General features: G+C 42.1%; 2 protein-coding genes across 3 annotated transcripts; both read right to left on the bottom strand.

The window, feature by feature from the left end:
* Positions 1-1958: 1958 nt before the first annotated feature.
* On the bottom strand, positions 1959-3298 carry hoxb1b (homeobox B1b). Of its 2 annotated transcripts, none has more exons than XM_019887779.1 (2): positions 2675-3298; positions 1959-2535 (listed from the first exon to the last, which is right to left on the bottom strand). In XM_019887779.1, exons 1-2 carry the CDS (start codon positions 3177-3179, stop codon positions 2216-2218), a joined length of 825 nt encoding a protein of 274 aa, XP_019743338.1. In that variant the 5' UTR covers positions 3180-3298; the 3' UTR covers positions 1959-2215. The 2 variants fall into 2 exon arrangements, with proteins under 2 accessions (XP_019743338.1, XP_019743339.1); XM_019887780.1 differs by having other exon boundaries at positions 1959-2532; positions 2675-3291.
* An 868-nt stretch (positions 3299-4166) lies between these two features.
* On the bottom strand, positions 4167-8122 carry LOC109526542 (homeobox protein Hox-A3-like). Its single transcript, XM_019887884.1, has 3 exons — positions 7947-8122; positions 5731-6012; positions 4167-5081 (listed from the first exon to the last, which is right to left on the bottom strand). Exons 2-3 carry the CDS (start codon positions 5930-5932, stop codon positions 4513-4515), a joined length of 771 nt encoding a protein of 256 aa, XP_019743443.1. The 5' UTR covers positions 5933-6012; positions 7947-8122; the 3' UTR covers positions 4167-4512.
* Between the last annotated feature and the right edge of the window lie 3635 nt (positions 8123-11757).

The following is an 11757-nucleotide window of genomic DNA, read 5'->3' on the forward strand; positions in this document are numbered from 1 at the left end:
GGGGGGGGGTGGGTGTCGGTCATCTTGAGATGTGTCAGATATCGAATGCTGTGCAGTGTTCCCCCGCTACGTCCTGGTTCATCGGTCGCACCACCACAACCAGAATGAACCAGAGGCTTTGTTTTGTTTTGTTTGGTTTTTTTTCAAAATGGCAGCCTCCTACTGCATTACAATGTCGATTTGAATTCAATTCATCATCCAATCCTGGTTCTTCTTGTACTTGCTTTCGCTGTTTGTTGGCATGCGGGTTCTCCTCACCTTCTTCCTGCGTTGTCCACCGCAAGTCTTCCGAGTTCTTCGTCCCCATTCCCGAGGTGAACATCTGTCTCAGAGATGTCGGCCACAGCGCTGACTCTGACACATCCAGATGGAGAGCCCGCTGGGAGCGTTGAGGTATTATCCATCGAGCTGGCAGGGATCACACCTCCAGAATGAAATCCCACACTTGTCTTCAGCGCTGGTCGCTTCCTTCTTGTCAAATGTGCCGCCGTGACCCGTATGGATGATACCCCTTCGCCTCTTATCACCCACCACCACAGTACTTGGCTTTACGACTCAGCTGAAACAGCTTTTAAACTGAAAAATGCATGAACAATTCTCCATTTTCTTCACTGGTTTATAATTTTGAATTCCAAACTTTTACATAAGGCGGCCCAGCCGATTGATTTGGCTTCCGTCATTCAAAACATGGGAGTTGCTGATCGGCGCTGCTTACACACTAGCTAGCTAACTAGTTAGTTTACGAAAAAAAAAAAAAAACTAAAACTAAAACCCATACCTACTTTTGACATGTCAAATGCTGTCCTTTTACCTCCAACTGCCTCATTTCCACCTTAAATCTAATTAAGTCCAGCTGTTATAAATCACATGGTGACTAATTTCCGTGTTTATGCGGAACTTTGATGAGAGATCCCTCAAACGCTAAAGCAGTGAAGTGCGAGAGAGGGTCTGCAGCCACCCCGGTGTCCTGACAGATTGACTCCACATTCATCTGTGGCTGAACTCTGCGTGAACCTCGGGCGTTAGGAAAGAAGGCCGCCGACAGGCCCGGGCTGCTGGGCCAGTATGAGCCTGTGGGTGTTTGTGCTCAAACCCAACACCCAGTGTAAATATTGAAACTCCCTGCCCCTCCTTCACCATCACACCCGGCAAGGCGCTCAGGTCCGACGGAAGCCCAAGTAAGTACTGATATGTCATGTAGGTTCCCTAAAAATGTGTAATTCAGAAAAATAAATCAATTAATTTTTAAATGTGTTTAAATGTTGTCTATGTACATTCTTTTAGTCATTTTAAACAGCTCATTTTTGTTTTCTTTGCCTTCCATTTGAATGTCCTGTATGTATATGTATAATGTGTGTGCTTGTGTTTTGTTGAAATACATAACATCTTATGGATTAGTCCCGACAAATTTTGTGATCTTAAAAACCCAGCAATGCATTTATTTGACTGTCAGCTCCATCCAGCAGGATTTGGGTAACAAAAATGGAGACTCGCATGCACCCTGCAGTTTGTTGTCATGTTTAGAGCCCCTGGAGGTATTTGGAGGTGAATAGGTCACCAGGAACCACCCCGTGTGTTGTGAAAGATTCCTCTTGTCACATTATGCAAGAGAGGAATAAATATAGACCACCACATTTTTTTGCCAACCTGACTTACCACGATTTAAAAATAATAATAAAAAAGTTGGGTGAACTCAAAATTTTAAGGCCACGGATTTTGAGAAAATTCAACGAAATATTTTAACTTTAGCTTGAGTTGTGAAAATAGTTTTCAAACTGCTGTCCCTTGTATTACCTCCTCCCATCTTAATTAAAGCTGCAAGTAAAAATAACTCCGCAAATTGTTTTAGACCATTGTTGCCATAAATGTCAATCATTTATATTTTAAAGTTGTCCCAACTTAAATAACTGTTTTAACCACCCCCCAAAATGTTACAATGTAAAACAGGAATTTCAGTGTTTCATTTTAAATTCATAAACTTTATTCATCTAAAACCTCTGGACAATTGTTGTAAAATACCCTGTCAAATAAATAGTGCAATCAGTGACACTGAGCGGCTCAGTGCTTGGACACAAACATACATTTTGTTTTAAAAAAGCAGGAAACAAAAAAAAAAAACATTTAGCAGTTGGCCATATACCCTGAAAGTCCACGTGCATTTGATTTTTTTTTTCTCCCATTGTGTTACGTCGCCTCCTCCATGAGTATTTTAAGTTCACTCTGTCGGCCTGGCCTTGGGGGGCGGCGGCGGTGCCGTGGGGGTCTCAGGCCCCGAGAGCTTCTCCGCAGGCCCGCCGCCGCCAGCGACGCAGCCCAGCTTGTCGCGCTTCTTCTGCTTCATGCGCCGGTTCTGGAACCAGATCTTCACCTGGGTTTCGTTGAGCTCCAGGCTAGCGGCCACCTCCACCCGCCGGGCCCGAGTCAAATACTTGTTGAAGTGGAACTCCTTCTCCAGCTCGGTCAGCTGCTTGGTGGTGAAGTTGGTCCGGATCACGTTGTGCTGGCCCGGGACACCGAACTCGCACACAACCGCTGCTGGGAGGAAGGAGAGAGAGAAAAAAATGGATGGAATGGAAAACGTGAAACTTTTGGGGTGAATGAATGAAAAGTGGACAAAACATTAGTTTGCGGATCAACTTTTTTTTTACGCATCGCTTTGCGCGGAGCAGCTCACCTGTTTTGGGAGGATTTCTCTTCACTTTCATCCAGTCGAAAGTTTTAGATGTTTCCTCAGCCTGATCCGCGTCCTTGTGCTGGGCCGTGTAAACATTTTCTGGAGGGTACTCCGGTGGTCTTTGCTCCGCACCGCCGTAGTGGACGTACTGTGCGCCGGCGTTGCTGCAGCTGTCCCCGGTGTAAGGCGGCATGTTGGTTCCGAGAGGCGAGACCTGTGCGTGCGTGTAGCCCCGTTCCTGCTCGGGGGGCAGGCCGTACTGGTGGTGTCCGTACTCCACGGGGGACCCGTACACCGAGTTACCCGGCGGGGGTGGCGCATACTGCAGGTCCAGGTTGACGTGTGTCTGGTGGTGGTGGTGGTGGTGCAAGGGAAGGTTCTGGTGGCCTTCCTGACCGTAACTATCCGCGTTGGGCGTCACGTATCCGTGGTTGAGGTTGTGGTAGCCGGCTTTGAAAAGGTTCGGCCCGCGGTTACAGAGCGGGTAGTCGAGGTAGGAATTCATCGCGGACACTCACACCAGAGAAGTCATTAATCGCCCTAACCCCGGAGGTAGTATGTCAAAGCTGTAAAAAGTGCCCTCCACCCCTCATATCACCTTCCTGACACGACACGTGACCCGCGACCGGCCAATGGCGCGGCCCGCCGGCTTCTCTGTCACGTCCGTCGCGCTCGTCCATCAAGCGGCTCGCATTTGCATGACAAACACTTCAATCAAACGCGCTCATCCATCTGATAAGAACACAAACGTCGAGCAGGCCGAATGACAAGTAATTGCCCCTCTAAAATTCTTAATGAGCTCGCCGTCGTGCATGACTTGGAAAAAAATGCCGCTCTTCCAAATTAAAGTCCCCGTTTCTAATTCTAAACAACTGGGGGGTGGAAATCATGTCTTTAAATGTGGCCTTGATACTTTTCAAGCAGCCGTTCATCTTTTTGGGGTCGTGAAGCTGTCAGTGGAATGCAACATTTAACGTGGTTGTACTTTTCTCTGCAGAATTGAAGGATGTGTTGTTGGGCCTTGTTTTTTTTTTTTGACTGACTGTGCCAGAAGACCGCATAGTGATCCATCATGTGCTCTTAAAAAAAAGGCAGCTTCTGTGACCCTCAAAAGAACAATGACACTCTTCTCACATGTCAAATGTATTCTTATCACAGGCTGACTTTTCTTTTAGGGCCTTGTAATGAGTGCTCTACATTAAAAACAAACGAATTTTATTCCTCTTACTTTTACGCACAAATTAGGCCCATATCAAAGTCAATAAATGCATTAAGTTCAGTGGTTGTTTTTAAATAATACCACCCAAAAATATTTTGCTCTTCGATCGCCATGTCCAACATTTCAATACCGCAGTGTAGTAGGCCTAAATGTTCATCGAAAATGTGACAGAGCTTTTACTCCAAAAAAGTATTTTTGTTGTTAAGAAAAGAGAATTAAACAGTGATTCAATTAAAATGTATTGCACATAATTGAAATAGAAATTGTACCAAAATAAATCCAAAAACGAATACAAATGTATTTTACCAAAAAGTTAAATACAACTGAACTGGTGACTCTTTCACATACCAGTAGAAGGCGTTCACTCTTGCATCCTGCTGGAATTTGTAGCCAAACTGCAAATTATCTTCCATTTTTAAAAATTCAAGCAGGAGTCCTTTTTTTATCGTTAAATTATCTTCGTTAACTTCACGATGCGATGAGTCAGTGCTGCGGCCCTCTGAGGGGGAATTCTACGTTACAAAAAAAACATCAGTTTTACGCTTCTGCATTAGATGAATGAAATGTCTAATGCCTTTACAATAATAACAAAAGTGCATGCACGTATATGGACGCACTATTACAAATGCGTGAGTTTAGGAGCGTGCATGATTCTGTCTGGAGGGCTGCAAGCCGACAAATAAGATGACTGAAAATCCTCGTCTAGACTCTGCGCATGCGCGGCGCTGTGCGTGCGGGGGCGCGCGTCAAACGCGGTGCTCGGAGCGGGATAATCCGACCACTGCTGCTGGGACTGGGGCCGGAGCGAGGTCGGTTGGTAGTCCCCGCCCAAATGCACGTAGCCGAGGCTGGACAGAGTGGGGCTACCCGGGGCGGAGGGGGACGAGCCAGGTGAGGAGGAGGAGGCAGAGGCAAGGCCGTGTGGCTGCTGCTGCTGCTGCTGCTGCTGGAGCCTCTCGTCCTTCTTCTGCTTCATCCGGCGATTCTGGAACCAGATCTTGATCTGCCGCTCCTGCAAATTGAGCAGGCCGGCCATCTCGAGCCGACGCGGCCTGCACAAGTAGCGGCTGAAGTGGAACTCCTTCTCCAGCTCCACCAGCTGCGCGCTGGTGTACGCCGTGCGAGTGCGCTTGCAGGCCGGCGTGCTGGAGCTGGGAGAGTCGGTGGTGCTGGTGACGCTTGCAAGGTCTGCCAGACCAACAGTACAATCAAACCACACACACTTTTTTTTTTTTTTAATCTCCAAAGCATACCGACAACGTTATCATAATTGCAGAGTGCTGCGTTTTTTTTTTTAGCTTTGTTGAAAGCGTTATTGTTGGTTATTTATGAATTGGCTTTCCACTCGGCATTGTTTTATTGTGTTTAATGTTATTAATTCATTGTTTTGCTTTTTTTTAAAAAATATGTCTGACTTTTTAACTTATGGACAGCACTTTGTATCCAGCTGTGGGTGTTTTAAATAAACATTAATTTCTGATTTTACTGACTGAAATGGTGTGTTATTATCAAAAATTTTAATCTCGCCTATATATAATGATCATATTTATTTTTCAGGTGTCATAGTTTTTATTGATGCTGTGAATTTAAAAATATCTATTTTTCCGTTTTAATTGCATTATCTGTGACCATTTATCCTGCTTTGGTATTTGAATATTTGACTTGTATTACACTTCACTTGTATATTATTATTATTAGCTACTGATCTGACGTCTATTTAAATGTTGCACTGATTGATCTGAATGGTGATTTCATTTGTCTCATACTTGAAGTATTTCCTTTGTATTAAACAAACTATTGCATTGATTGATGTTACGTTGCGGATCGTGAAACAAACCTGTCAGCCTGCTGTCGAGTTTGCGCTTGGCCTGCCTGGACTCTTTCATCCAGGGGAAAATGCTTTTGCTCGCACAAAACTTGCGATCCACTGTCTGCTTGCTGCACATAAACGCAGCACACAGTGAGAAGTTCTGTTGCTTCTGCTGCTGCTGCTGCTGCTGCTCCTCATGCGTCTGTCTTTGCTGCTGGCTGCTCTCCATGACACACACACAGCGAGGCCCTTTGACCTTGTGACGCGGCTCCGGCAGCCAAAATGTCACATGGCAGCTTTGGAGAGAGCCTGAAAGAAGGCAGAATCAGGGAGGAGACCAAATGATCCATCTTATCAACTCAATAGTGCGCTGACATGAATAGCCTGCACACAGGCATGCTCGAGATTAACACAGGCTGAGCTCAAAGTTTCTGTGACACCTTAAAACTGCTGGTTTAAAATGACCCAAATTTGAGTTTAAACAACAACAAGAACATGGGTTCAAACTCAAAATGGGTCATTTTACTTTTCCTAGGTGTACCCAGCAAAAACCAACCAAAGAAACAAACAATAGGGGTTACCTGAACACTCCAATATGGGTTATTTCAAACGTTAACTTTTCCACTAACTTTTGTCTAATTGGATAAAAAGTGGGCGACCCAATAATTATTTTCATTTTTACCTAGTCCAAGTCTAATTGGGTTAAAAAAAAGAACCAACTGGGTTAAAAAGAAGTCAGCATGTGTTATCTAAAATGTCACCTTTTCCAAGCCAAAATGGGTTCAAGCCTAATCCTTAAAGATAACCCAATATGGGCTGTTTTCAACCCAGCAGTTTTAAAGGAGCACATATTGGTTTTTATTCATGCCCGTTTCAAAATATCATATAATACCCTCAAGTGTTTATTTTTGACATGGCCCACTATGGAATAGAATTTAAACATCGCATTTGAATCAGCCAACCTGTCATGCTTATTTTGTTAAAAAGGACATGTCATTTTTAATATTTTTAAACACTTTTCTTTTTGTTAATGTTCTTTATGTTTAAAAGGGTTGAATAACTTTATAGTATTTTTTTATTATGCTTTTTAAAAAATTTTAAAACAAAGAAAACGATGGTTAATCGCCCCTTGGCTGACTGTGGCGCATTTACGTCAATCAGTCTGCTTTGTCCCTGTTCAATAAATGTGCGAAATAATAAGAATTTGAAGTGAATCTTTCATTGGATTTTTTTAAATTAAGGAAAACTAAATGCTTGACAAGATCCCAATGTGCTTTGTCCCTGTTCAATAAATGTGCGAAGTAATAATAATTTGAAATGAATCTTTCATTGGATTTTTTTTTAATTAAGGAAAACTAAATGCTTGACAAGATCCCAATAAATATAGCCTATACCCACTCTAAAAAAACGACAACATGAAATCGTTTTGGTTTCTGCCTTTCTTTCCATTGCGTATCAACAAAATATCAGCAATCGCATTTTGATGGAGTAACAATAATGTGTTATTTTTCGAGATGATATAACCTTCAACAAGACCCCCATTGTGCCGGGGCAGCTTTTGTTCAAATCCAACGTGGAAAGGGAAAAAAAATGTAAACATGTTTCCATGCATCACCACTGTCTTCTTAATGAGGTGAAGCAGCAGCAAAAAAAAAAAAAAGGGGGGGGATAAGAAGTGTGGAGGCATGCAGCTTTATGAACTCTGCTTGAACCGAGCAGCCTCGAGTCAGGCTCGTAAATCATAAAGACACATCAGCGCGTCTGCATGCGGCCGCCTTACCTCGGAAAGCTCCATTCATCCCCACGCGCGCGCGTGCAAACAACGACGCCTCTCCTCAACCCGATACACTTCTTATTATTTCATAAGATAAAAACTCAAATATCCTGCTGGCCGAGTCGGGATTCAGCATTTGCGGATGTTTGCGTGCACGCAGACGGAGTAGACAGTTTTGTGACACGCACCCTTATCACACACACCGCCCTGCGCTCCGTCTGTCTGCGCGTGAGTGTTGCGCGTGCATGTATGACGAGACGGGAGAAGCGGATTAAAAAAAAAAAAAAAAACGTTTGTGGTCATCATGCATGCGAACGAGCTAATGTAGCCCGTGATAACAATGATAAGACCGATCTTTTTTCTTATTTTAATGAACACTCAATGGCCTCTTTGTGGAAATTAAACAGCAGCCAGAGCCATCAAGATGGAGTGTTTTGCTATTTAAGTGGCTGGCAGATAAGCACTATACCTGCACTGCAGGGTCCTCTTGACTGCTCTTAAAATCATCTGATGGCCGTCGTATTTAACGCCGACCTCATAACCCAGCTCAAAATTTGCCTGGCTATGCATTCAACATGATATTTGTACAATCGCGATAATACAAACAAGAATGAGAACACTTCCGGACATTTGCAGACGCTCGACGAAAAGAGACCTGGACGCGCTTTAGTGACGCAACATTGATTTGGGACACTTTAGAACTCTTGTCTTCACCTTGTGCATGTCGATGGATGTGATTGGCTGGTCGAGGTTTTTAACGAACATCAACGAGTCGTTTTCGTCACCGAGGTGTGACCTGGCCGTTTAATCATAATTCATCTGTCATGTAAAAACCGGACAAGTGTGTAAAAAAAAAAAAAAAAAACATACACGCATTTTAACCCCCGTGGCAGTAACAGGAGAAACGCTTCGGTCTGACGTCACATAATGAGCAGGGCCCCCCCCGCCCAGGAGTCAGTGATTAGATCGATTGCTCTCAGGTCATCTCATTTGAGACCGCACTCATAAGCATACAAACAAACCATAAAACACGTGATGTATGGAAAAAAATGAATAGTTGGCGTTATGAAAATAGCGACGAAACAAAAAAACATATTCTCTCCAAGTCATGTTTCATCCCAGACACTCCTACTTACTTTATAATGATTGCCCAAATTTGCTGACTTCTCAATTATTTTAGTGATGAATGAATTTTCTTTCCATCTATTTGAGTATATAACGGCATTAATCCAGTAATGGCTAAATTGTAATAATTTAAAAAGATCCATGCAAATTGTTACCTTGTTTTTCTACAGTGAGCCCGCATATGATTATTTTGTGTGTGTGTGTGTGTGTGTGTGTGTGTGTGTGTGTGTGTGTGTGTGTGTGTGTGTGTGTGAGAGTGTGTAGTAGGCAGACGTACACACAGCTTGATAGAACACACTGGCCATTAATATTATGACTATAATCATAATATCCCACAGTCATACTCAAAAAATTAGAATTTAATACATATTCCAATTTTAAGATAACGATGCTCACGTGTACTTCAAAGATGCAACCCCAAAATTCTTCTTTTTGATTGACTCTTCAAACAGATCCACATCTTTATGCCTGTCCTATTTTTCCTCCTCTCATTTCCCACAACTGGAAAGCACGCGCACGCGCATAATCCATGCCCATAGTGGAGAGGCAGTCCACGCCCGTTATGTGCGTGTGTGCCCCTCCACACTCCAACTGCTCGTGTGGAGTGCAGACGTGAATGGAGGAGGTGACAAATGATGCGCAGAACAATGGCCTCATTCAAGGCAACTTTCACACACGCCATCTTCTGCACTCATGGACCACAGGGAGGCAAGGCAGCCATTCGGGAGAGCCAATCAAGCGCACGCAACTCGGAAAAGTTCAAATGTAATCGCAGAAAATATATTTCTATAAGTACATTGCTTCTTAAACTTTTTACTCCAGTAGCATAATGACGACATTAGACTACAGTAGCATAGTAGGCCCAAGTGTTCTAAAAGGTGTTTTTATTATTGCCAGACAGTGTTACATTATAAAGAGTTTGAACTCCACTTAAACATAGGAAACGTAAGAAAATGAAGTTCAATTCCCAAAATGACATCAAGATTTGAAAATAAACAGTCCCTATAGGTTAAATGCAAATGTAATCAATATACAAGTTAAATATAACTGAACTGTACTTGAGAAATGTAGTGTACTGGATTAAGAAAATGTTTAGGACACACACACACACACACACACACACACACACACACACACACACACACACACACAAAGTAAACATTCAATTCAGTGATTCTTAAAAGTACCACTAGAGGAAGGCCGTAATACGCTTTGAGAAACACCAAGTTACATTCCATACTTGTTGACATCCGAAATTTCTAAACAGCGAGTCCAAAAACACTTAAAATATCTGAGATGGGAGTCTATTGAAATATTAATCGGAAGCTTTATGAAGTAGCTATTGAATCACATCAGTATTTGATACGTTTTACCATTCACCTTTGTTAGCTTAGCACACATAGCATGCTTGCCTTAAATAGCACAACATTTGAAACATTTTTTTTTTTTAATTGTCATTGCTCTCCCGATTTGGGTCTTCGCCCAGTCCTCAGCCTTCATACAATACATGATTTAAAAAAAAAAAAATCACATCTACATGCTAACAAGATGTACTTGCGTGAACCAAGACAAAATTGGATTCAAAGCAACCATAACTTGATATTAAATACACATTTTTGTAATTACAAGGCATTCAATTGCACCATGAATAGTTGATTAAACGCAATTAACTCCTTGAGGGAGCACATTGGGAAAATGTTTGCCTCAAGTGCACTAGAGGCAATTCTGAAATCTGTGATTCCACGCAGACGATGCTTCCCAGTTGATCCCAATTGCTTTGTGATATGGGACATTTGCAAAACCCAAACATATCATAAAAGTGAAATTATCATGATGAATGGACTCGTCAATGTTGAAAACACATCCTGTCCTAAAAAAAGAAAATACATAAATTGCTTTGGTGTTTGGAATTCATGTGGAGAAGTTTGAATAAGGGAACATTGCCACCATAAGAAAGGCCGATATTGTCAGAGGTCAAATTATTGAATCAATTCTCGAATTTCTGTCACTTCATATGAATGTGTTTTTCATGCTGTGGAAATATGGTCTGGTTTGTAATTTTCCAGACTGAAGGTAAATTATGTCATAATTTTCCATTCCTATTTTTCATTTGTGTGGACTAATGTATGAAGTGAAAAAAAAATATGGCACACAATGTTTCAGCAAATGTCTGTGCTTCAAAAAACAAATCCGACAGTGTCCTTTTCAAATGAATTAAAAAATGTGCATCACTGAACAAAACTCAACCCCTGAAGGTACTTTAGCACTGAAGAGGACCACTTAAATCGTTAAGTGTCTTCCTACTGGCTCATTATCTCGCAAAACATCCAAGTGTGTGCACTCAAGAAACAGCTGTGTCAAAAAGTATGAGTCAAAACGGGTCCATCCACTACTTGGGTCAATTTGACCCAGTTTATTGTTGGATTTTTTTTGTTTTTGTACAAAACCACTCCATTTTTGAAGTTTTGTGCAACAAAAAAGTGTCAAACTCACCCAAGTGGGAGTCGGTGCCTTTCTGGCCCAGAACTTTTTTTTTTTTTTTTGACCCAACAATTGTTGCTGGTGCTGCATGGGTAGAAAAAAAGGATCCAAATGTTAATACAAAAGAAAGCCCCCGCTTCTCTAACCTACATGACCCCCACACCACCTTTCCTCCCCTTTTGGCTGTCGAAGATAAGAACCCCGAGCAGAAAAAAAAAAAAAAAAAAAAACATCCATCATCCTCCAGGCCGGTCTGAGGCGCCCTCTGCTGCCAGCCAGGTCTCATTACATCACCTCTTGCCTCTCGTTTCTGATCAATTAACAAAATCTAAGCGCGTATTTCACTTGTTTCCTCATCATAATGAAAAGAATTTGAATTAATCAGTCAAGACTCATTGACAGGATATAATGATCTTTAATTATTGCATGGTAATGGTCAAACAAGTCGGTACTTGTTTGTCAGCCGAGGCTGTTATTTCTTAAAATTAGTTACATGCTTTTGTGAGGGCTAAAGTATTTTTATTTCTGTTTATATATATATATATATATATATATATACATTTAAGTATATTACATATGAATTGTGGCTGAAACTATTGCACGCGATTGCCCAAATTTGCTGCCTATGATAGTACATAATTGTAAATATTGTTCTGCACTGTGACAGTGCAAGA

Source organism: Hippocampus comes, unplaced genomic scaffold, assembly GCF_001891065.2.
Source record: "Hippocampus comes isolate QL1 unplaced genomic scaffold, H_comes_QL1_v1.1 scaffold416, whole genome shotgun sequence".
Classification (NCBI taxonomy): domain Eukaryota; kingdom Metazoa; phylum Chordata; class Actinopteri; order Syngnathiformes; family Syngnathidae; genus Hippocampus; species Hippocampus comes.

Excerpts from the sequence above, each read along its gene's own strand:
- LOC109526542 (XM_019887884.1), bottom strand. The coding sequence starts at position 5,932 with ATGGAGAGCAGCCAGCAGCAAAGACAGACGCATGAGGAGCAGCAGCAG. Across the intron at positions 5,082-5,730 it reads ACTCGACAGCAGGCTGACAG|ACCTTGCAAGCGTCACCAGC; the intron begins GTTTGTTTCACG and ends TTGGTCTGGCAG.
- hoxb1b (XM_019887779.1), bottom strand. The coding sequence starts at position 3,179 with ATGAATTCCTACCTCGACTACCCGCTCTGTAACCGCGGGCCGAACCTT. Across the intron at positions 2,536-2,674 it reads GAGAAATCCTCCCAAAACAG|CAGCGGTTGTGTGCGAGTTC; the intron begins GTGAGCTGCTCC and ends CCTTCCTCCCAG.